This window comes from Danio aesculapii, chromosome 4, assembly GCF_903798145.1.
Source record: "Danio aesculapii chromosome 4, fDanAes4.1, whole genome shotgun sequence".
NCBI lineage: Eukaryota > Metazoa > Chordata > Actinopteri > Cypriniformes > Danionidae > Danio > Danio aesculapii.
The window spans coordinates 54,624,927-54,650,484 of record NC_079438.1 but is presented as its reverse complement, the minus strand read 5'-3'; the positions used below and the strand labels follow the sequence as shown (position 1 = coordinate 54,650,484).

The window sequence follows — 25,558 nt, the reverse complement described above, 5'->3', positions numbered from 1 at the left end:
TACACACAAAAACTGAGAGACTGTTTATAGACTGCATGTCACTAATGAGAAGATGGCGGATGTCTACTGTATAATGGCTGAAATGACCAAATAACCTTAAACAATCACTAAATGCACTACAGAATGTTTCGTTTTCACACACACACACAAATTGATGCATGAAACTTTCACAGTGTATTACTCACTACTCTTGAGTACTTTTAAAAGAGCTACTCTTTACCCATATTTTGAGTCATATTTACAGCAGATGCTTTTACTCTACTTGCACTACATTTTTGGGTAAGTAATGGTACATTTACTTGAGTATGATTTTCAGTACTCTTTCCACCACTGTATATAAATTATAGGTGGGCATAGATAATTTTTTTATCTAGATTAATCTCATTGTTATCTTGGAGTTAATCTAGATTAATCTCATTGTTATCTTGGAATTAATCTAGATTAAAATGGCTCATTTGAATTCTGCCGAAGGCATTCAGACTATGTGTGCTACCCAAATAATTGGTTTTTGAGATCGGGTTTCTCAAGCCAGGTGGCGCATTAGACCAGGGGCTCATCTCCTGTTTCCAAAATGCATCACAAACTGCTTGGGAAACTGTTCTACTATGATAATTGGTGATGAAAATAAATGATGTTCAATAAGATGTACTTTGTGTTTACTAACTGTTTATTATTACTAACTATTAAACATTAATTTTTAACTGTAGGCCTACATAAGCTCAAAACAGGTTTTTTTTTTTGTTTTTTTTTTTGATGACCTAAAATCCGACTAAAGTCATAACTGAACTAAACAGAAACAGAATGAAGACATGTGGAGTATGCATATATTAGTGGCAGTATTGAAGTAAACACTGCCATCAAACTATTACCGTCATGTAGGACTTTTCGACATATTTTCTGATAAGATCCAGACACGCGGCTGTCAGTAAAGGATAGCATGCACACACACACATCGCGAAATGCAGAAGTTTTTATCTTTCCATTTGGCCTGCGTTATTAAATTCAATAACACTCTCACCAGTCCTTACTCCTTATTTGTGTGTAATACCCCAGTTTGTCACAGGGGCATGAATGAAACGTTCATGAGTTAAAGCGAAACTGCCGAACTGCAGTTGAAGTCAGGCATCCTGTTGATTTGTTTCAGAAGGACACTTTTTTTGTCAGACGGCTCACCGGTCAGGTATATATCTGCGCTAAAATATCAAGGTGAAAGTCATGATAGCTTGCGTAGAATAGACCCATCTCCCAACCTAACTTTGAGAATAGATTAACGGCGTTTTTTTTTTTTTTTTAATCGCACAATAAGAGTCTCTCATTAACACAGCACGGCCCACCATTAATATAAATACAACAGATCAAAATTAAAAATTAAATAAACAGTGCTTCATGGTTTTCTAGGGTATCTAGCACTATTCAAGTACAGAAATTGAGAAAATCAAATGTAAAGAAAAAATAGCATCGTCTTTTTGTATACATTTGTTTTTATTAATCTCCATTAAAGTTACAATTCATTGTGCTTTAAACCTGCTCACAGTTAAAAGGCTTAAAAACATGCTGATGATAAACTTTCACTCTGTTATGGTTAAACTCTGCAGTGACTCCACAAATTACATGTGTTTTAATCAACTATAATCCAAACTCTATATTCCTGACTTTTATATATACTAAATAATACATGAAATAATAATAAATAATATATTGTGCAGCCCTAATTGATACACATGTGATTTATTTCCCTGTTTACATTATAACAAGTAACATAATAAGTAATATACACTTATTTCACAGGTTTAAACTGCCAACGCTTTAAGGCACATGCAGATGTTTTGTTTGTTATTGTCAGAGTAACTAAAGCACAAGCTGTAAAGGCTCCGCCCTCTTCTAGAAAGGGGGCGGAGAGCAGCAGCTCATTTGCATTTAAAGAGACACACATGAAAGCAGTTGCACTTATACCACATGCTTTAATAAATGATCTGTGAGATGAAACTATATAGGCACATTCTGCACACACACACACACATTACATCTTCTGCAATGGCACAATAGGAGCCTTTCATTATGTTGTGGCTGTAGAAGGTGAAGAATTACCGCCTGAGAGGTGAAAGTGAAAATAACAGACACACTAATTGTCCTGCCGGGGAACATTAGCGCTGCTAATACAGATCTAACGTTTCATCATGTAGTTAAAGAGGCTTCCTCGGGGACACTTTTAATCATCTGTGTTTATGTGTGTGTGGTTTAGTGTTGGTGTTTATTTGATGTGCTTGTTCAGTGATGTGTGACCCGCTGCCATCTGCTGAAGTCAGTGTGAAAGATATCATAGTGTTTGGTTTATGTTCAGCACCACTGCAAGAGACTTTATTCTGCTCTGATCAGCACTGACTCTTCATATGCCGTGCCATGTGCTTCATTATTCTGCCATATGCCCATGCTGTACATTTTTTGGCCTTTTTGCCATGGAGAGAACAGGAAATTATGGGTCGGATCTGGCAAGTGTTGAAACCGGAATTAGGCCCAAATGTGTCAGAAAATTTGTGCATCAATAGGCCACATCTATAGCATGTGCTTTAATAAAATAGGAACTTTTAGGCTCTTTATATCTTTACCTTTAGTAATGCATTTTTCATGCAGAACATTTAAAGAAAAGGGTATATGATGTGCAAAATCCTTCATTTACTGTAGTTTTTAAATAAAAATGATATGTGCATTTATTATGACATGCATTTCCATAGTTTATTTAAATCATAATAACAATGGCAATGATTATAATAAGAAGAGGAATATATGATTTTTAAAATGTTTTTTAAAATTGTAAAAGGATTCATATGAATACTGTCACTCTGTAGGACATTATAAATAATATAACATTAAAAACATAAATAAAAAAATAGACAGAAATGGGAATGTTTGAATCGATATTTTCATGTAATTGCACAGTTTTTTTAAATAACTATTTATGAATTATTAATAACAATTATTTTATTATTTTAATAATGATGATAATGACAATGTTTATTATAATAATAATAATAATAATAATAATAATAATAATAATAATAATGTTTATAATAATAATAATAATAATAATAATAATAATAATAATGTTTATAATAATAATAATAATAATAATGATGATGATGATGTTTTAAATAATAATAATAATAATAATAATAATAATAATAATAATAATAATAATAATAATAATAATAATAATAATAATAATAATAATGTTTATAATAATAATAATAATAATGATGATGATGTTTTAAATAATAATAATAATAAGAAGAAAAATAATAATAATGTTTATAATAATAATAATAATAATGTTTATAATAATAATAATAATAGTAATAAATAATATTAATAATAGGGGCTGCACGGTGGCGCAGTGGGTAGCATAGTCGCCTCACAGCAAGAAGGTCGCTGGTTCAAGCCTCGGCTAGGTCAGTTGGCGTTTCTGTGTGTTCTAATGTGTGCATGTTCTCCCCATATTCGCGTGGGTTTCCTCCGGGTGCTCCGGTTTCCCCCACAAGTTCAATCACATGCGCTATAGGTGAATTGAATCAGCTAAATTGGCCGTAGTGTACGTGAGTGAATGAGAATGTATGGGTGTCCGCTGCGTAAAACATATGCTGGATAAGTTGGCGGTTCATTCTGCTGTGGCGACCCCAGATTAATAAAGGGATTAAGATGAAAAGAAAATGAATGAATGAATGAATGAATATAATGTTTACATTGCGTTATTATTTGAGAATATATGATTTTTTAAAAATATGTTAATTGTTATTTATTTGTAGGACACTTTAATCTTACACTTTTATCTGTCTTTGTAGGACATCTTAAATCATAAAAACAAATCTAAAAGGCAATAAAAATAGACAGAAATGGCAATGTTTAAGTAGATCTCTCCATGTGTTTTTAATAAAAATTTGAACCCTGACCCCTGGTGAATAAAGGGACTAAGCCGAAGCAAACTGAAATGATTTGAATGATTTACCTGAGATGATCTTTACCTGATCTTGATTTTGATTGCATTAATTGATACTTATTTTGCTTATCTTTTATTCTTCACAGGAGCCCTGAACCAGAAGCACTGGGTTAAGAAGTATCCGGTGTGTGGCAATGCCAGGCAGTCTCCCATTGACATCAGTGAGGAGTTCACTCAGGTCAGGCTTCAGTACCAGAACCTGCAGCTGGAGAACTGGGAACAACCAACCACTGATTCAACCACCATCACCAATGACGGCAAAACAGGTCTGAAAACAGTCACCGAGCTTCCCAGATAACAGAAAACACTCACTAAACTTTAGTACATTCAAAATTACAAACAAACAATGTTGATGCATTGATGCAATCTTCATTCACTGCAAAAATCTAAGAATCTAAATCTAAATATTTCTAAAAATGCCTAAATAAAGATGCTTTTTCTAGACAAGCAAAAAAAATTGTTAATATATTGAACATTTTCATATGCATTACATAAAAAAAACAGGATCAGGTAAAGATTGTCTCAGGTAAATCTCAAAACCAGCGACCTTCTTACTGTGAGGCGCCAGTGCTAGCCACTGTGCCGCCCCTTTCTAGCAATCTCCATTACAAAATAAATTCTGATTTGAAGGCTGATGAACGTTCAGAATGAACCGATTCATCGCTTCACAGCAGCATTAGCACAATATACAATATACCTGAATTGCACGTTCACCAAAACACGGTGTACTTTAATTGTTCAACTGTGATGAGTTGTGGATAAAACGTGTCTGGCATTTGAATCCACTCTCCTAAAACGGCGCTCAGTGAAATTATACAGATGTATTAACTCTCCGGAGCCTCATTCTCAGATGAATACAATTACAAGCTGAGATTAATCGCTGGCAGACTAATGGAGGCGCTGGAGAATGAAAATCTACTGAAATGAGGACGGTTTCTCTTCTGGTAGCTGTGAATGGCAGCTGCTCGCCTTTACGTGGCTTTATAAGAGCTAAACCTTTTGACTCTGTGAGAATGACGGATTATTCCGGCACAAAAGGCGGAGCGAATCTGTTATCAAGGTGAAGAGATGAAAGATGAGCAGTTAAGCCTGTTGAATGAACAACACAATTGCACATGTTAATGTGGTCGCTGAGTTTGTGTGTGTGTGTGTTTGTGTCTGTGTGTATGTGTGTGTGTTTTCTGCGTGTGTTTGTTTTTCTTTGTTTATCTTTCTATACATGTGTGTGTGTGTGTACGTCTGTGTGTGCCTGTTTGTTTCTGTATGTGCGATTGGGTACATGTGCGTGTGCATGCGTGTCTGTGTGTGCATGTTTGTGTCTGTGTGCGTGTATGTGTGTGCTTGTGTGTGTATCTGTGTGCATTTGTGCTTGTGTGTGTGCATTCGAGTCTGTGTGATTGTGTGTGTCTTTATTTGTATGCATGCTTGTGCATACATGTGTGTGTGTGTGTGTGTCCATGCACGTTTGTCTGTGTGTTTCTGTATGTGTCTGTCTATGTTTGTATGTGCGTGTGCATCCATATGTGTATGTGTGTGTGAGATTGTGTGCATGTGTGTGTGCATGCACGTGTGAATGTGCATGTGTGTTTGTTTATGTGTGTGTGTGTGTACGTGTGTGGGTGTGCATGCATGCACATTTGTCTGTGTCTCTCTCTGTATGTGCGTGTCCATCCATATGTGTGTATGTGTGCGTGTATGTGTGTGTGTGTGCGCATGTATGTGTGTCTTTGTGTATTCATGTCTGTGTGTGATTTGTGTATGTGTGTCTTTATTTGTATGTGTGCTTGTGCATGCATATGTGTGTGTTTTTGTGCATGTGCATATGTGCACGTGTATATGTGCATTTCTGTGTGCATGTGCTGGTGTGTGTGTGCATGCATGTTTGTCTGTGTATTTCTCTGTATGTGTGTTTCTATGTTTGTCTGTGTGCGTGCGTGTGTGTGCGTGTGTGTGTGTGTGTGTGTGTGTGTGTGTGTGTGTGTGTGTGTGTGTGATGTTTTCTAGTGTTGATTGGTCTGAACGGTGAGTACTTCATAAGTGGAGGTGGGCTCAGATCCAGGTTTAAAGTGGGCCGGATCACGTTCCACTGGGGCAGATGTAACGCCACTTCAGACGGATCAGAACACAGCTTGAATAGCAACAGGTTCCCCCTGGAGGTAAAGTTCAGCACATGAATAAATCACTGCTCTTTCAGACTGAAGATTCACAGATATTTAGACTTTTTGATGGTGATGTGTTGTATTCATCAGTTTAACTGTGTTCTGTACTGTAGAAAGGACATAACAAAATCTCCACACAATATGATGTTGGAAATAAAACTTTTGTTAATGTTTTTATTAGAATGCTATTATAGGGATTTTTTGGCTTGTGTTCATTAAATTAAGAGTCATTGTATAAAGGAGAATAATGGAAAAAATGCAATAAAAACATAATTCAGTAAGAATTAATGAATAAAAATGTATATATTTGTATTTATTTTATTGTAAAAAAACTAATAAATAAAAATAATTTAAAAATAATAATAATAAAAAATCAGCCGATCTCTCTGTAAAGATGATCAAAAACATCTATCTATCTATTTATTCATCCGTCCATGCATCCATCCATCATTTCATTCAGCCACAAACCCACCACCCACCCACCCGTCCGTCCATCTATCTATCTATCTATCTATCTATCTATCTATCTATCTATCTATCTATCTATCTATCTATCTATCTATCTATCTATCTATCTGTCTGTCTGTCTGTCTGTCTGTCTGTCTGTCTGTCTGTCTGTCTGTCTGTCTGTCTGTCTGTCTGTCTGTCTGTCTGTCTGTCTGTCTGTCTGTCTGTCTGTCTGTCTGTCTGTCTGTCTGTCTGTCTGTCTGTCTATAAATCTATCTATCTATCTGTCTATCTGTCTGTCTATAAATCTATCTATCTCTCTCCCTCTCTCTCTCTCTCTCTCTCAGATGCAGATTTATTGTTTTGATGATTTGGAGTTTGAGTCCATAGACGAGGCGATGAGCAGCGGAGGAAAGATCGCTGCTGTGGCTGTCCTTTTCCAGGTGACATTTTCATCATCCTGTGAACAATAATAAGCACAAACACACCTGCATATTAACTCGTATAAATCACATCATGCATATCAACCTTTCCATCATGATAACCCAAGCATGGTCTGTTCCTCAGGCCAGCATTAAAGACAACCAGGACTACGCAGCCATCATTGAAGGGGTGAACAACGTGAGCAGATTTGGTATGCCTTCATTTTTCCAACATTTAATTTGCATTATTTAGAATTGATCTGCATAATTGCAATAACACGCTTGTATCTGATGTTAAGGTAAAAGCAGCACTCTGGAGGAGTTTTCTCTGCTGGCTTTGCTTCCAGAAAACACTGAAAAATACTTCATGTACAACGGGTCTCTCACCGCACCGCCCTGCTCTGAAAATGTGGAGTGGATTGTGTTTAAAAACACTGTGGGCATCTCTGAAACCCAGGTCAGGATGTAAACGCAGATTGCTATTCATGTCAGCATGAAGCAGAAATTGCAATCCCTATTATTGCAATATATCTTCCCTGTTATGAAGCATGAGATGACTTCTTAAACTAGCAAATATCTAGGGCGGGGCTTGATTTTTAACACTGAGAATTGATTGGAGGGTTGGCTTGTTAGTACCCGCCCACTTTTTCCTGCAGCACCGGTTTCAAAACCTTTCCTATATTGTTTAAAAATAAATAAAGCTTGGTTATTAATTAATTAATTTCTATATCATTCATACATTCATTTTCTTTTTGGCTTAGTCTCTGTATTAATCTGGGGTCGCCACAGCGGAATGAACCGCCAACTTATCCAGTATATGTTTTACTCAACGGATGCCCTTCCAGCTGCAACCCTTCAATGGGATATAATTTTAATATCAAACATAATTATTTTAAAATTGGCATTATATATATACTGTACAGCGTGGAAAATTATTAAGCATGTCATCATATTTCTCAGAAAACATATTTCTAATTTTTCTATAACAAAGGACGGGGGGGTCTTGTAAAAAATGTACATTTTCTGTGTGTTTAAGTGGTCTGAAGTGAAATACAATCAATCCAAAAACCATCAAATACTACAACCAGTTTGTTTGTTGTTGTTGTTGTTTTTTTTTTGGTGAACATTTATATGCAAGCATATGAAAAACGTAAAAATTAGATTTTGTTCTGCAGTAATATTTCAGAAATGCCCTTGTGCATCTAGAAGTTGTAACCTCTTCCTCTCCTGATCATGTAAGGCTTTAATCCACTACTGGTCATTTCAGACATTTAGGTTGCATGATATTTGCTTGTTTTCTTGTGTCAGAATTGCTTGTAAAAGCTCCGCCCTCTTTGGGGAAAACATCAGCTCATTTGCATTTAAAGGGACACACAAAAAACTGTGTTTTACACAAGCTACAGTGGGGAAAATACCCACGTCACCAAGTATTGAACATGTCACCTTCATTTCTAAAGGTGTTGACTTGATTTTCACAAGATGTTTTAACAACCAAAGAAATGTATATATGCAAATAAAATAAAACTAAATAGTTTACAAATTAAGTTATGCATAAAAAAATTTAATTGATATTGAACACATCAAGAAAGGGAAGTGTAGTTCGGCAGTGAAAGCTCAGATAGCAGCTGAAATCTCTCAGTAGTTTTTCAGCAACCCTCTGCCCTTTCTCAGTGTAAATGAATATTCACTGCTTCAGTCCAACATCTACATTAGCAGGATGATGAAGATAAAACCAGAGTGGACATTTCAGCAAGACAATGATCCAAAACACAGCCAAGGAAAGCATCCCAAATGCTTTCAGAGGAAGAAAATCAAGCTGTAGAATGGCCCAGCCAATCACCTGACTTGAATCCAATAGAAAATACAAAATAAAGCTCAGATTTGACAGACGAGACCCACAGAATCATCAAGATTTTTTACACTCTGTTGAAGTCTGAAAAAAACTCACACCTGAGCAATGCATGTGACTTCATTCTCGAGAAAGAGTCGTCTTTAAGCTGCCATCACCAAAAAAGCCTTTTATAAAAAGTATTAAAACATTTCAGTAGTTCAGGACTTTCTTCTTGTGTCATTTCATTGTTATTACACATAATATTTCTTGTTTTGTTTTATTTTTATGTTTGTATTGTTTGGGTTTTAACAAAAGCTGGCCCAATTCCATGTCAACAGCTCCTTTAGAAATATTATTCCCAGGAAAAAACAAGACGTGTTCAATACTTATTTCCCCTGCTGTATGTATATACATATGTTTACATTCGTACATCAACAACCAATGGTGGAGTCCAACAAGGTTTGGGCTTAAGAGAACAGTGTAAATAATGCAAAAATGCTAACAATTATTGATAACTGTAGAAAGCAAATCTCACGCTGGACTCATATTTTAGTCCCAAAAATAAGTCCAGGAAAAACAGGATGTACACTGAAGTAACCCTACAGTTTAATAAATAGTTCGTAGTTAATAACCAATTCTCTCAACAAAATAAATGGAGTTATTACATCTTACTACATCTAATAGCCCAACCATTATTTAATGGGCCCTTTGATGTGTTTTGAGGAACGTGATTTGTTCGAATATGTTTTAAATTATCGCTTTAAGATGGGTCTGTCCATGCTGCAGCCATAGGCACTATTGTGTGTGTCTTTGTGGAAGACAGAAAAACCCCTCTCCTAAAAATGAACCGTGTTAAGTTTATCCCTGACAGCCCCTTCAAGCTATTCTTGAGCAAACGGAGGCTGTGCATTAATATTTCAGCTGGCCACAGCCTGACGCGTGGATCAGAGAAAAGCCCTGAGCGCCGGGACACAACTTTTTGCTCCTCTCATCCAGCTGTACTTTAAAGCTCACTTTTAAGAAGCGAGGAGGAGGAGGGGTTTTTTCTGCCGTGTAGTTGTGTAGTTATTTTTTCTTTGCACTCAAGTTTGATCCACTTTAAAGCACTGTCTGTTTCTTGAGCATGAAAGTTTGATGTGTGAAACTCAGGCATGCTGAAGTACAGGTTGTAAATGTTTAGCGCTGGCTCAGTGTTTTGCATTATTATCTCTTTACTGCATAAAGTAATTTGTGCTAAAGTGTCACATGCATTTATTATTATTCCATTTAAATACAGACAATATAAATAGTAAATCTTAATGAATTAACTTTTTAGGAATGATTGGTTACAATATCTTTATTTATGCATGAACAAAATGGATCACACCTTTAAGTTTGTATTAGTTATTGTATTTACTATATATAAGATATATATATATATATATATATATATATATATATATATATATATATATATATATATATATATATATATATATAGTGTTTATTCTTATTCTATAGTATTATCTTTTTAATGTTAGTTAATGAAAATACATCTTTAACTCACAGTGCATCAACTAATGTTAACAAGTAGAACTTCATAGTTTAATTATGCATTCTTAAATAAATTATTACATTGAACTGTGATTAATAAATGCTGTAAAAGTATTGTTCATTAATACTTCATGTTAGTTTATTTAGTTTATTATTCATTTAGTTTTGGGCAACGCAGTGGCGCAGTAGGTAGTGCTGTCGCCTCACAGCAAGAAGGTCGCTAGGTCTGTGTCGAGTTTGCATGTTCTCCCTGCGTTCGCGTGAGTTTCCCCCACAGTCCAAAGACATGCCGTACGGGTGAATTGGGTAAGCTAAATTGTCCGTAGTGTATGTGTGTGAATGCAAGAATGTATGGATGTTTCCCAGAGATGGGTTGCAGCTAGAAGGGCATCCGCTGCGTAAAATATGTGCTGGATAAGTTGGCGGTTCATTCCGCTGTGGTTAAAAAGGGGACTAAGCCAAAAAGAAAATCAGTTTCAGCTCAAAATACCACACAAGTAATGTTTTATAACTCAATGCAACTCCCCCTTTTAGGCCTTAATCCTTTGTGCCATTTTGGTGACTGTCGCTTTAAATTCAAATTAGATTGTATTATTTTTTAAATAGTGGGCGGAGCTACAAATGCCTTTGTGTAAGCATAGCAGCAGATTCAAAAACAAGACTAAGACCCAATCCCAATTTTACCCCTCAGCCCTTGAAGCCGTTGGGCTAAGGGAAAGGGCTAGATACCCCTTGAAACAGAGATTTTTCATGATCACACTCGAAACCAAGGGGTAAGAACATTACCCAGAATACACCATCTACAGTGGCAGCATGGCTGCACACGGAAGTAAGGAGATGCACAAATTAGTATTTTTTTTGTCATTATTATGAATTTTTACAACAAACAAGCACATGTTTTAATATATTTATAACGGCATTCGTGTTTTACCATCACGATGTGAAAAATAGCAGCTAAAATAAAAACCGCTAGATTTCGCACAATGTCAGTTTTTGTTCAATATCATGCAGCTCTAATATGAAATAGAGTGAGTCTGAATTATGGTCTGATTGTCTGTCTGTTTTTGTGTGTTTGTATATATGTGTGTGTGTGTGTGTGTAGCTGGAGGTGTTCTGTGAAGTGATGACCATACAGCAGGCCGGATACGTCATGCTGACTGACTACCTGCAGAACAACTACAGAGAACAGCAGCAGCAGTTCATGGGACAAGTGTTCTCATCCTACACAGGCACAGAGGAAGTCCCTGCTCCCAGTATGCATACTACACACTCACACACACACTCCTACATGAGGCACATTTGCACAAACTACGTTACATAATCCACCCTAACATACTACATACTTAACACATTCTACTTGCCATATATACTACATGCTACACTTACACATCCTTTTCAATACACACACTGAATAGTACACTGATACTACATACTACACATTTACATTTTATAGTACACTCACACTACATACTACACATACTAACACACTCATACAAACTAAGCAATGACAAATACTACATACACACACACACATTAACTATATTATGAAGACTAAAACACACTACATCCGCATACTACACACAAATACTCTACTACATACACATAATACATACTGCACACTAACGCATATTACATGCAAACTCGCACATAATACATACTTGTTCATTCATTCTACACACTTACACATATTCTGCACAAATAATCACATGCTACACACACATCTACGTACTGCACAATCACACATAAGCCATACACACAATGCACAGCCTAGAGCCCATGAGAAGCATGAAATAATGATGAAATGAGTGCGAGGTCAGCTCTGTAGGTCAGATGCAGAGCTAGTGCGCTTCTTCTCCTCCTCTGACCATGCACACACATGCGTTACGCTCTTTAAAGTCCCGGCAGCCAGTGTGTGTTGCTAGGAAACCTCACTTTGGCACTTTTCCAGGAAAACAAATGCAGCAATCCTCTTTCAGACCGAGTTGATTTAGAAGCTATTTTCTGAGTTATTGCTGTTCGGCTGAAGTTACGGCGCCTTATTAAAAATAAAGCAGGACATGCTGTTTTCCAATAATCGTGTTCTCTCAGGCTCTGAATAATCACAATATAGTAAAAGAGTGTTGAAATCAGGTTAACTCAGAAATTTAAACTTAATTACAAAGACACACCAATGCGACACAATGAATTAAACATGAGATTCTGGTAGTAGACATAACGTTTGGGTACATCAATAATCTTTGAAAAATCTTTTTACAGTTCATTCTGTAGCATTTTGTTGCTTAATTATAGTTTTGTGATGATAATGATAATATATTTAATATTTATATGAACATATTTAATACTTATTATCTAATATTTATCGATTTGTCATTGAATATGAGCACTTTATTATATTAAAAACTTAGACAAAATTGCTATTAGTCACATGTGGATTTGTATTTATTTTTATCAAGTATCATATGAGTTTTAACCTAAACTATATGCAAAATTAGACATTTTATAAAAGTTTTTATTATTTCAAGTATTTTTTTATTGTTTTAGTATTATTGTTAATTGATTATATGGATTTATGAGTTCATAAAATGTGTATTATTATTATTATTATCATTAATTATATGTATAATGTATTTCTAAATATTGTTTTATAAATATTTGACAGATTTTTCTAAATGTTACAGGTTTTTTATTGTATTTTTATCTTAAATATGCACAATACAGTATCTAGTATCTTATGTCTTTATTCACAGAAATTGTTACAGTTCTTACATTTTCAAAAATGTTTACATTTAATTTTACCTTTTTGTTTAATATTTAATGCAATGCCAATTTCAGAGTTAACTCTGTTCAGAGCAATACCTTAGTAAACCTTATCAATTATGAAAGCACGGAGGCAGATTTAGTGATTTGAGGCCCTAAGCAATTCCATCCATGAGGCCCAACAGTCCTAATACACACCCTTTGTGTTTGTTTGTTTGTTGGTTGGTTGTTTAAATGGATTATTTATTTATTTATTTATTTATTTATTTATTTATTTATTTATTTATTTATTTATTTATCTATCTATCTGTCTTTTTATTATATTACTCAATCTACTTCTCTACCATTTTTATCTAAAATTGTACAAATTATTATTATTTTTAACTAAATCTTCATCTCATTTGACTGCTGGACTGTTCCATGATTGGGGTCACGGGGGTGTGGGACAAATTTACACATGTAAAAATTGCATTAAAATTGTATTTGTTAGACACTCACCATACAAAATAGCACAGAAATATTATACATAGGTCAAATTTATTGTTCTAGGTTTTTATTGGGGCCTCCCAAATATCCTGGGGCCCTATGAAGCTCAAAATATGATAAAATAATCTTAATTTGAATTCTGTTTTGAAAAAAATTTATCCGTTAGACACTCACCATACAAAATAGCATAGAAATCTATGTTATATATAGGTAAAATTTATAATCCTAGGTATTTATCGGGACCCTTCCAAATTTCATGGGGCCCTATGGAGCTTAAAATATGACAAAACAATCTCAATTTTAAACTAGCATAGAATTCTATGGTATATAGGTATAATTTATAATTCTGGGTATTTATTGGGGGGGACCACATTTCCTGAAGCCTTATGGAGCTTTTTCTATGTTATAAATGTATAATTTATCATTCTAGATAATTAATTGGGCCCCCAAATTTCCTGGAGCCTTATGGAGCTTAATCTATTTTATATATTGGTATAATTTATAATTCTAGGTATTTATTAGGGGCCCGCATGTTTCCTGGAGCCTTATGGAGCTTAATCTATTTTATATATTGGTATAATTTATAATTCTAGGTATTTATTAGGGGCCCGCATATTTCCTGGAGCCTCACGGAGCTTAATCTATGTTATTTATAGGTATAATTCTAGGTTAAAAAAAGTTCTACCCTAAAAAAGTTCAGTTCTCTTAAATTTCAGATATTTAATATTAAAGTTAGTTAGTTTTTAATACCATATAATATTCAGTTTTATTAAATTACAATTGTCAATAATTAAATTTAACACAGTTCAAATTCAGATTGTTTTGTCATATTTTAAGCTCCACAGGGCCCTAAATGGCTGCTTACCTCAGTTATTGGTTAAATCCTCCCCTGTGAAAGGAGGTTAGTTCACTAGTGTTGCTGTGTATCTGGATATGATTGATTATAATGTTTACCTCTCCTGTGTTTAGTGTGCAGCTCTGAGCCTCAAAATGTTCAGGCAGACTCTCAGAACTTCACCGGCATCGTGGTGACATGGGAAAGACCCCGTGCCGTCTATGACACCGTAATTGAGCGCTACTCCGTCACCTACCAAAGACTACAGGGACAAAACCCACCCAAACAGCAGTATCTGACAGACGGAGACCAGGATGTGGTGAGAAACTCTAGAGCATCTGCATAGTGTTGAGTAAAGCAGGCATATCAGTCAGCGTTGTTATATGATAGTCATTAGCTCAAGGTTAAACTATTCCTGATGGCTGAAAACAGGTGTTATGGTGTAATGTTGTCTTATGTGTGTTTCCAGGGGGCCATTATTCACAATCTGCTGGCAAATAGTAGCTATGTTGTCCAGGTGGTGGCGCTGTGCATGAATGGCTTGACTGGGAAAATGAGCGACCAGGTCATTGTGGACATGCCTTTCGAAGACCCTGGTAATGCTGCAAAAGTTCTCAGGAAAAAAATTACGAGAAACGTCTAGGATAAATTTCAAACCCTAATCAAAAGTAAAAATATTGATAAGTGTAATTTTAATTTTACAGACAGTTTAAGAAATACATTTTGTAGCAGTTTTTATCTATTAAACAATACTCAACATTACCCAAATTAGTCTATTAGTTTCATTGGTAGTCCTTTTGCAGGGTTGTTAAAGGCCTATACCAATAAAAATACTAATTCAAACTAATAACAATACTCAAATGAACAATAAAAAACAACAACAAAAGCCAAAATACCTATAGTGTTCACAATTTGAATGTTAAATTAAATATTACTTGTTTGAGTGTGTTTTTTTTTTAAATTTTGTTAATTATAGACTTCATAAGGTTGTGGTAAATGGGACAACAGTACGCTGGAAGACAGAGAGTGGGTCAGACATAATATTTGACCACTTCATGCATTTTTGTTGGAAAAATCCACTATTTGGAACAAATTTCATTTGGTTTAATTTGTATCTTAATTTTAATGCATTATTTGTTTGTCAATTATCTACTAAATAAAGAAGAAGAATGTTTAAGATTGAATGAAGTGCATTCAAAAATACAGCGGTCTACCATGCTCCAGCATTTTGAAGATTGCTTCATATTTTCATAACAGTTCAGCAGTTTTATAATGTATTGATATATATGTATTGATCATTCAGTAATTGTTTTATTATTCCTACAAGTATTCATCAAATATTATTCATGGTAGTTTGTGTTTTACTTAATGTAATGATTCAGTATTTTGTTATAATTAAAAAAAAATAACTTAAACTAGTTTATTATAGTTAGGCATCTTTACATTGACCAGAATTAAAGAAATAGTATTTATATAGATTATGCATGTGTGTACCTTTTATATTAATTGCTATTTAAAACACAACATATAATTCTCTGAAGAATTATGTTTAAATTAAGTATGCTTAATTGTCAAAAAAAGTATTTATTATTGCAAAAGAAAAATTATTCAAAGTATGACAAACCTTTTTAGAGAAAAATATGACTCAGGTACAGTATTTGTCTTATTCATTATCATATAGTTTTTTGGTAACACTTTAGGGACTAATTGTTACTATTAATTAGTGACTTATTAACTAGAGGCTTATTAACTAGAGGCTTATTAACCTGTTGATTGTCTGTTTAGTAGTACTTATAAAGTATGATATTATTCTATTCTTGTGATTAAGTCCCTTAATCCCAATATCTAAACCTAACTTCTATCTCACTAACTATTATTAAGCAGCAAAGTAGTAGCAGGGCTCGCAAAATCTGATAGGCCAATGTCCGGGGCTATTGTTTTTTCTATGTAGATAGCCCACCAGGCACAATGTAGATAGATTTTGGTAGCTTGACTGAAAAATATAATAGCCCCGGGACTTTGGGCTACCAGATCTCACCAACTATTAATAAGCAGCAAAGTTGTAGCAGGGCTCGCAAAATCTGATAGTTCGGCATCCCAGGGCTATTGTTTTTTCTATCTAGATAGCCCACCAGGCACGATGTAGATAGATTTTGCGAGCTCTAAATAGTTTTATTGAGAAAAGGTTAATGATTTGTTTTAGTTAATAATTTATTGAAACTGAGAATTGTGCCTTAAAATAAAGTATGACCATTTTATTTGTTTGCTTGTTTTTGCTCTGACCCTGCAGTAAATGAACCTGATCCTTATGGCGATTTAGCAGAATCGGAGGAATATAATGAGGTAATATTGTTTTCTGAATATACAGTTGAAGTCTGAATTATTAGCCGTCCTGTATATTTTTCTTTTATCTTTGCCATGATGAAAGTACATAATATTTTTCTAGATACCTATCAAGACACGAGTATTCAGCTTAAAGTGACATTTAAAGCCTTGACCAGGTTCATTAGACAAGTTTACCATAACAAGTCATAGTTAGGCAAGTCATTGTATAACGATAGTTTGTTCTGTAGACAATAATAAAGTAATACTGCTTAAGGGGGGTAATAATATTGAACTTAAAATGTTTTTAAAACTGTTTTTATTCTAGCTGAAATAAAACAAATAAGACTTTCTCCAAAGAAAAAATATTATCGGAAATACTATAAAAAATGTCTTGCTCTATTAAACATAATTTGGGAAATATTTAATAAAAGGCTAGCAATTTTGACTTCAACTATAAATCATAAAGCATCCATAAATGGTTGTGCTCATGATCTGAAAATGACATCTTATTCAGGAACACACATCTGCACCTCCTTCAAAGCCTCCGCCAGGCCGATTTCTCATCCGTGACTCCGGGAGCTCCATCTCCATCACCACATCGACGGACCAGCCGGGTTTCCTCTTCCCCGTTTCCAGAACGACCCCGATCACAGTCCGGCGGAGAATAACAGAGGAGTCTTCGCTTTCACAGCCGCCCGATCAAAACAAAAGCAGAAAAAATGAAACCAAACGTCCGGCAAACAGACTCCTTCCAGACGACAGTGGACACTTTCCTCACAGCAACATAGTGGTCACAGATGTCTATTATGAGGACGTCCTGAACTCCAGCACCACAAACATCACTCCAACAATAAATAATAACCTCCTCATTGATCAAAATACAGACAAAACATCTACTTCTCCACCAAAACAACCAGCAAATGAATCTTCAACCGCTAACGCCACCACTGGATCCTCGCTTTCAGCGTCCATGAAGATAATTTCCCAGACCACCCAGCCACTCTTTAATGGTAAGAAAGTGTTGTTCAGGGTGTTTTCTTACTCTGTGCATTTCACTAAATGCTCACTTGCATTGTAGGAATATAATGGACATGCTGGTTGTGAAAATCAATAACTAGTGATTAGGCTAGCAGTAGTATCTGGGTAGTTTGGTGATTGCATCATTATATAGGCATTAGTCTTTCCCCCTATTTTTAATCTTCATAAAGACTCTGTTAAATAATTATATTATTGAATGACTTATTATTAAAATAAATGATATTATTAATAACACAAGCAAATTTTAGCATGCTTTTATCAAGTCGATACATGCTTAATCTTCTCTGAGACCCTAGCAGTGAATTTATTCCAAAATGAAACCCAAATTATTTGGTGAAAGAAGATCAAAAGGTATAAGATATCATGCACAAGTAAATACAATGCCATTTGTAAAAAAGTTTGAACAACATCTAGGTCACTTATTTTAATGAAGCAAAATCATGACCTGTTTCTGAACCTGAAACTTCTGGTTGCTCTCAAGGTGATGGTGCTGCAATGAAATAACACTGTGATTGCTACACTACTCTAGAAAACTCTAGAAATATTCTTGCTCTCTGTCTTTGGGATCTTTCTCCTCGGCTAATTGGCTCAATCTTGAGTTCGTGGTGGTGGTTCCTCTATTTCTCTTGTGCACTCAGCAATCTTTCTCTTGCTCATGGTGACGGCGCCCACTAGATGGTGGCTTTAGGTATTGTGAGACGGTTTTGATTCGAAGTGCTTCTTTCTTTCTTCAAAAGTTGAAGTCTTTATAGGACAGTTCAGCCAAAAATGAAAATTCTGTCATCTTTTACTCTTCCTCCGCTTGTTCCAAACCTGACTTTCCTTTGTTGAACACAAAAGAAGATATTTTATCTTTGACTTTCATAGTATTCAGTGCCTACAGAGCAATTCTAGCATTATGGATGTGACATTTGCAGTAAAACTTTAAAATATAAATACACAGAGAAAGTATATGTTAACAGTATATTAATACATCAGTTTTGAACAATTAACCATTATTTTTTAATAATTAATATACATTTTATAATAAAATACAATTTTTAATGTAATGTTTTAGAATTGTTTTGTTTTTGGGATCATAAAATAACAATCTGTAAACATGTATTTATATTTTAAATGAGGAAAATAAACATGTGTTCTGGATGTGACCAAAAAAAGTATTCAAGTTTACAGTATAATATTACAGTTTCCACATAACAAAATATCTTTGACCCAGCTCTGGCCCACACAATCAACTTTTGCTTGGCCCACATGCCGGAGTGAATTACGATACATGACTGGACCAAGTCTGGCTTCCAGACAAGGGCCAAACATGGACCATATCTGGGCCAAGTCTCAGCCAAGTTAATAACCCATAACTGAACCTGAACTGGGCCAGATATATTGGTGTGTCACGACTGCAATGAAATTGATAAACCCATGAATCATTGTACTTTAGGCTTGCTATGGGTGTGCTTTTTCTCGAAGTGATCTGATTGGTAGAGTTTTTTTTCTTTAATTGAAAACAATAAAAATGCATTTTAAATGTGGGTCAAGATAGGCCTAACTTACATGGCCCACATATCACTGGGCCAAATACTACATTTGACATCTGGCCCAAGTATTGTATGCCGCTTTAAAGAGGGTGTACCTCTGCCAAACCAGAGCCATGTTTGGCCCACATGCTATAAGCCAGTGCCGGATGAATGTCTGCTTTGCCAGATTTATGCCAAATCTGGGCCAGAATTCTTTGCTACCTGGGATGGCTCTCTATAGAACAAAAATGATTGATTTTATTTTATTTGACACTTTTGCAGTTATGATGAAAAAGCTTTGTTATGGATGTGGCAGATGTGAAAATGCCACTTGTTTGACTTTGGTAAATCAAATATAATTGTTTGAAAATATTTTGAGACATTTTGAGTGTACAAGCCTACACAAAAAACCTAGAAAGGGTTTCGCTATTTTGGTGAAAACCTGCATGGTTTACATCGCATGGAATTGCTCCACTTCAGATTTCAAAGGTTAAAGATTACCAGAATGACTTCTTTTGTGTTCAACATAAAGATGAAGTAATGGTGAGTACATGCATTTTCATTTTTGTGTGAACTGTCCCTTTATCTCTTCAGACGTGTTTGTTACAGCCACGTCATTTATTAATGAAAGGGCTAGTGATGCCACCAGTCTCTATGAATCCTCCACTCGCTCTCCAACCATCATATTGGAGGAGGGATCTGCTCATTTTCCCCCTTCAGACAGACAGGGAGAGTTCAGCGGGTCTGGATCTGCAATCTTCCTAGAGGAGCTCGACCGGGAATGGGAGCTCGAGCAAACCCGCACGGCTCCTGAAAATGCTGATCTGAGTAAAACAGAAGAGGAAAATCATGAAGGACTGTCCTCTACTTTCTTCTTTGAGAGCGAGCGTGAAGCTTCCACCACAGGCAAGCCACAAAACCAGGATTTTCTGTCATGGGTGACCTGGTCAGCCGAATCTGACTCTGGATCAGGTCACGGCGGTTCATTGATCTCCCAAAGTGAGGATATTCCCATTCAGCTAATAATTCCTGAACTCCATATCCAAGAAGAAAACCTTGTGCATCCAAGAGGTAAAACTTGTGCATGACGCCGAGCTCATGTTTCTTTTCACACTAATGATATTTGCAGGGACTTACTATTGAAGAATAAGGATTATTTTAATGCATTTCATTGCACAACACCAAATTAATGTCACAAAATAACTTAAGATCACCATGAATTGGAAGGTAAAATGTTCTTATCTTTCATAGAAATAATTTACAATTAGGGTAAGGGGTTATTTGTGGATTACGTTTTCTAACAGGAATGATGTTCAATGATCAACAATATATATTAACTTAGGAACACATCTAACTTGGCAAATTAGGACATGCTTTCCCATTATTGTTTTCCGATAGAGATCTTACAAAAGGATTTCGTTAAAACTCAAGTAGAAATGAGGCAAATCCTGTCCTGGTTACTTCATTTTGAGTTTGGAGTAGGATGTATTCTGACAGACAGCCACTTAAAACAGTCCTGAAATGAGAAAATATTTTGGGGCGCTGCATGATTTTGTCCTTTGGGAACAGATTGCCCTTCTGAAAGGCATTAAATGTGACCAGAAGTGAGGGAAAGTCAGAAGTGAGGGAAAAAGGTACCAACTAATCAAGTTGTTTAAGACCACTAGAGACTATTAAGCAGGTGTGAGTTGGAGGTGGTTGGAGTGAAAATCTGCAGAGCTGCGTAGCCTGAGTTTGAGACCATTGGTTTAGAATGTCTCATGTGCTTGAATAACTGAGGTTTTGAAATTTATTTTGGGATTTACAGGCTTACACCATGTTAAAAAGCATTATGATAGGGCTGTGCTAATGCAAAAGTATGCCGTTTTTATTTTATTTTTGCTGTGAAAAGCACAGACAGCAGCAATAAGTGGTCTTGTGCTGCCATCTAGCAGCTAAAATGGTAATTGAACCACTGGAATAAGCTTAACAACACACTGAAACTACTTTTGAGATTTCACTTCTCATCCTTAAATTGCAATATCTCGTCACTCTAATCATTTTTTTAACCAGTTTCTTTGGTCAAATTGTGTTCCTGACACCACTCTGTAAGCAAATTTGGAGTTTTGATTAATAACCTATGCACAAAAGGCAAACCAAACAGTGAGACGGTTCTGTATGCAGACCTGATGCATTTGCAATCTGAACTGCATGCAACTCTTATAATGTGCACACCTAACCCCCACCCCTAACCCTACCCCTCACAGTGACATCTCTAGCTCCATTGAGTGCATTGTGTCTGACATTGTTAATCTGAAACTTGCAGTCTCAGCTTGCATATAAAGGGTGCATCCAGATACTATTGCAAACAGTTGCAATACCAGTTAAGTGATAATTGGTGGTAAATAACATACAGTAGAAACTTTCCGACAATGTTCCCAGTGAAATTTCTCAAGGATTAGCAGCTGGATGATTTGACTCCATGTAAGCATGCATTCAACAGCTGATTGAATATAGCATCTGTGATGTGATATAATGTTTAATGATGAGATTGTGTTGAAGACTTGACTGTGTGTCCCTCAACAGAAGCAAAGTAACAGCAGTCCAGAGTCTCGTGTCGGGATGGTTGGAGGGACAGAGACAGAGAGAGAGCGGGTTGTTCCTCTGGCTATAGTTTCGACACTTACTGTGCTGTGTTTGGTGGTGCTGGTCGGCATCCTCATCTACTGGAGGTAAATGATCATCAAACAGACGTCAGAGAGAGATAATTGCTGGATTTTGTGCCACGTTTGTCTGTGTTGGACTAAGGGAACATGCTTTCTTTAGCACTTTGGCATAATTTTACATATAAATGTTATAATTTAGTAATTTACATGGATTTTGTTGCATTTTATTCATTTGTTACTATATTGAAGCACAGTGCTTTTGTAATATCTGCATCTGGATCTTACAGGAGATGCTTTGCAGACGGCACATTTTTATGTAGAGGACACCAATTCAGCCCGAGCCATTTCAGCTCCATCAACTCCTCTCTGCTGCCTACAGGTAACAAAATATTCATTTGTTTGTTCATTCATTAATTTCATTCAATCATTCATTTACTTATTTATTTATTTGGGTGCATTAGTTAGTTAATTATTAGAATATTTAATTTATTTTAATTGAATTTGTATTCAAATAAATAAATAATATATGCATTTTATAATATAATGATTTTATTTAATGTAAAAAATTAAATGAAGAAATGTTAGTTTGTTGACTATTTAATTGATTTAATTGAATTTATATTAAAATAAAAATATATACATTTTAATATAATCATTTTATTTAATAAACATTTTATATATTAATTTATATAATAAAGTCATATATTTAAATAAGAACACACATTGTATGATAAATCTGTTTACCTGCATTTATTTTGAATAAACAAATAAATAAATATTAATAATCATATATTTAAAAACTTTATTTTTAATTTTTGTTTATTCATTTATTTACTTATTTGTTTGTTTATTTATTTATTTAGTGTGTTAGTTAGTTAGTTAGTTAGTTAGTTAGTTAGTTAGTTAGTAAATTAATATTTCATTTATTTAATTTAAATATATTAAAATTATATTTATATATATATATATATATATTATAATGTAATTATTGTTAGTTAATAAAATGTTTATTTATTTAATTTATATAATGAAGTAATATATTTAAATAAATGCATATATTCTATAATAAATTAGTTTACCTGCACTTTTTATGAAAAAATAAATATATAAATATTAATAATTATATATTTAAAAACTTTATTTTTAATATTGTTTATTCATTTTTGGTTTATGCATTCATTCATTTATTCACTTATTGATTAGTTAGTTATTTAGTTAGTAAGTTAAATATTTAAATTATTTAATAGAATTTATTATGAAATAAAAAAACTATATCTACATTTTATACTATAATAATTTTAAATACTAATTTTATATATTAATTTATATAATTATTAATATATAATTATTATAATATATCAATTAATTATTATGTTTTTTTAAAAATACATATATTTTATGTCAAATTCTTAAATTGGTTTACCTGTATTTATTTTGAATGAATAAATAATGATAATAATAATAATAAATAAATAAATTATAATGGAATCCTCTCTCTTATTCTGCAAGGAATGAGTCCACACTAGCTAGTTAAAAGATGTTAAAATTCATCTTTTAAGACTGCATTTTTATCATTCTTGATCATTCTGAGTTTATATTTTATATATTCTCAATGTTAAATTCTTGTATTTTATTGCTGTTTGATTTCTCTTGTTGTAGGGCTTTGGGTTTTAGAAACAGCATTATACATAAAACTTTTTATTATTAGATTAAAATCATTTATATTTATCTTAAAATAATTGTATATATTATTAATTCAAAAATAAATGAATAAATTATACAATCAAACATACCTGTATTTAAGTAAATGTATATACTTAGCTATAAAAATGTCCCTTTTTTGTTTTCAGAGGACAACGAAGCTCTCCCTGTTAAGGATTTTGTGAAACATGTTGCTGACCTCCATGCAAATCACAAATTCTCCAAAGAATTTGAGGTACTTGTGATTTGCAATCATTTTATGAGCAGTTTTCAAATGCATAGCCTTAAGCACAGCGCATTAATATATATTATAAATATACCAAACAGTGCATTAGAGACATATACTCATGGATGTTTTTGGAGCATATGTGAGGGCAGCATGTAAAGTGTGATGTACAGGCGTCTGTGCAAGGAAACACTGCATGAACAGCACACAGAAACAGCCCCGTCTAAACCCGTCTGGAGCATGAAAACACATGTAAACGTGCCTCATGTTTCCTGCACTGGCGCCTCTCTGTTTGTCCGGACTTTCATTGTGCTTTTCTGCATTCTCACCCCTCCCTTATTAGATCTTGAAAGAGTCTTACGAGGTAAGACGGATCTCCCTTTTGTTACTTGTTCTTTTTGCATTGTTCTGACGTGTCAGTGTGCTCTGTGCATGCTTAGTGTGCATGATGAAATGAAATAAGCTTGATTTAGGATGTACTCTAATTAGTGATGGATTGAAATATTTGATTAATTTTAGGAGATTCAGGGCTGTACTGCAGACATCGGCATTACAACAGACAGCTCCAACCATCCGGATAACAAGAGCAAGAACAGATACATTAACATCCTGGCCTGTATGAGCTCTCTATATCAGTATAATAAGATGTGCATATGCTTTTAGAAATGTTAAATAAATGTTTGTTGGTGCTTTCAGATGATCACAGTCGAGTTAAACTCTCTCAGATCTCTGACAAAGATGGAAAGACAGGGGACTACATTAATGCTAACTATGTGGATGTAAGTCTATTCTGCATTTTACATTGAGTTTTATTAAATCATTCATTCATTTCCTTCGGTTTAGTCCATTATTTATGGGGGTTCGCCTCAACGGAATGAACCGGCAAACTATTCCGGCATATGTTTTATGCCATAGATGCCTTTCCAGCTGCTGGGAAACACCCATACACACTCATTCACACTCATACACTACGGCCAATTTAGTTTACCCAATTCACATGTAGTGCATGTTTTTGGACTGTGGGGGAAACCGGAGCGCTCGGAGGAAACCCAGGTGAACCGGGACTCAATCCAGCGACTTTCTTGCTGAGAGGCAAGACCCACATTGAGTTTATACATTTTATACAGGCATGTAATGTTGTAAAATATTACAACTACACTTCACTATTTGTATTTTCACTTCACACACTTCCAGTTGCCATTCCCTAAATATTTTTGAAAGGTCTCTCGTGCTCACCAAGGCTGTGCAATATTGTGAAATAGTATTAGCATTTTAAATATATATATATATATATATATATATATAGATATATATATATATATATATATATAATATATATGATATTAATAGTATATATATATATATATATATATATATATATATATATATATAATATATATATATATATATATATATATATATATATGTATATATATATATATATATATGTATATATACGTATATATACATATATATATATATATATATATATATATATATAATATATATATATATATATATATATATATATGTATATATACGTATATATATATGTATATATACGTATATATATATATATATATATATACGTATATATATATATATATATATATATGTGTATATATATATATATATATATATATATATA

At 34.2% G+C, this 25,558-nt stretch overlaps 1 protein-coding gene across 1 annotated transcript in view; it reads left to right on the top strand.

Moving 5' to 3' along the window:
* The window catches only part of ptprz1b (protein tyrosine phosphatase receptor type Z1b), a 68,202-nt gene that overhangs the window by 29,216 nt on the left and 13,428 nt on the right, over nucleotides 1-25,558 (top strand). The window contains 19 exon segments of the mRNA XM_056456132.1: nucleotides 4,078-4,257; nucleotides 5,996-6,147; nucleotides 6,945-7,040; nucleotides 7,165-7,231; nucleotides 7,319-7,476; nucleotides 11,486-11,636; nucleotides 14,596-14,780; nucleotides 14,931-15,057; nucleotides 16,752-16,804; nucleotides 17,301-17,796; nucleotides 19,933-20,396; nucleotides 21,904-22,049; nucleotides 22,271-22,280; nucleotides 22,282-22,345; nucleotides 22,348-22,362; nucleotides 23,834-23,919; nucleotides 24,254-24,274; nucleotides 24,430-24,526; nucleotides 24,607-24,689. Of these exon segments, the coding sequence (XP_056312107.1) occupies nucleotides 4,078-4,257; nucleotides 5,996-6,147; nucleotides 6,945-7,040; nucleotides 7,165-7,231; nucleotides 7,319-7,476; nucleotides 11,486-11,636; nucleotides 14,596-14,780; nucleotides 14,931-15,057; nucleotides 16,752-16,804; nucleotides 17,301-17,796; nucleotides 19,933-20,396; nucleotides 21,904-22,049; nucleotides 22,271-22,280; nucleotides 22,282-22,345; nucleotides 22,348-22,362; nucleotides 23,834-23,919; nucleotides 24,254-24,274; nucleotides 24,430-24,526; nucleotides 24,607-24,689 (2,651 nt within the window).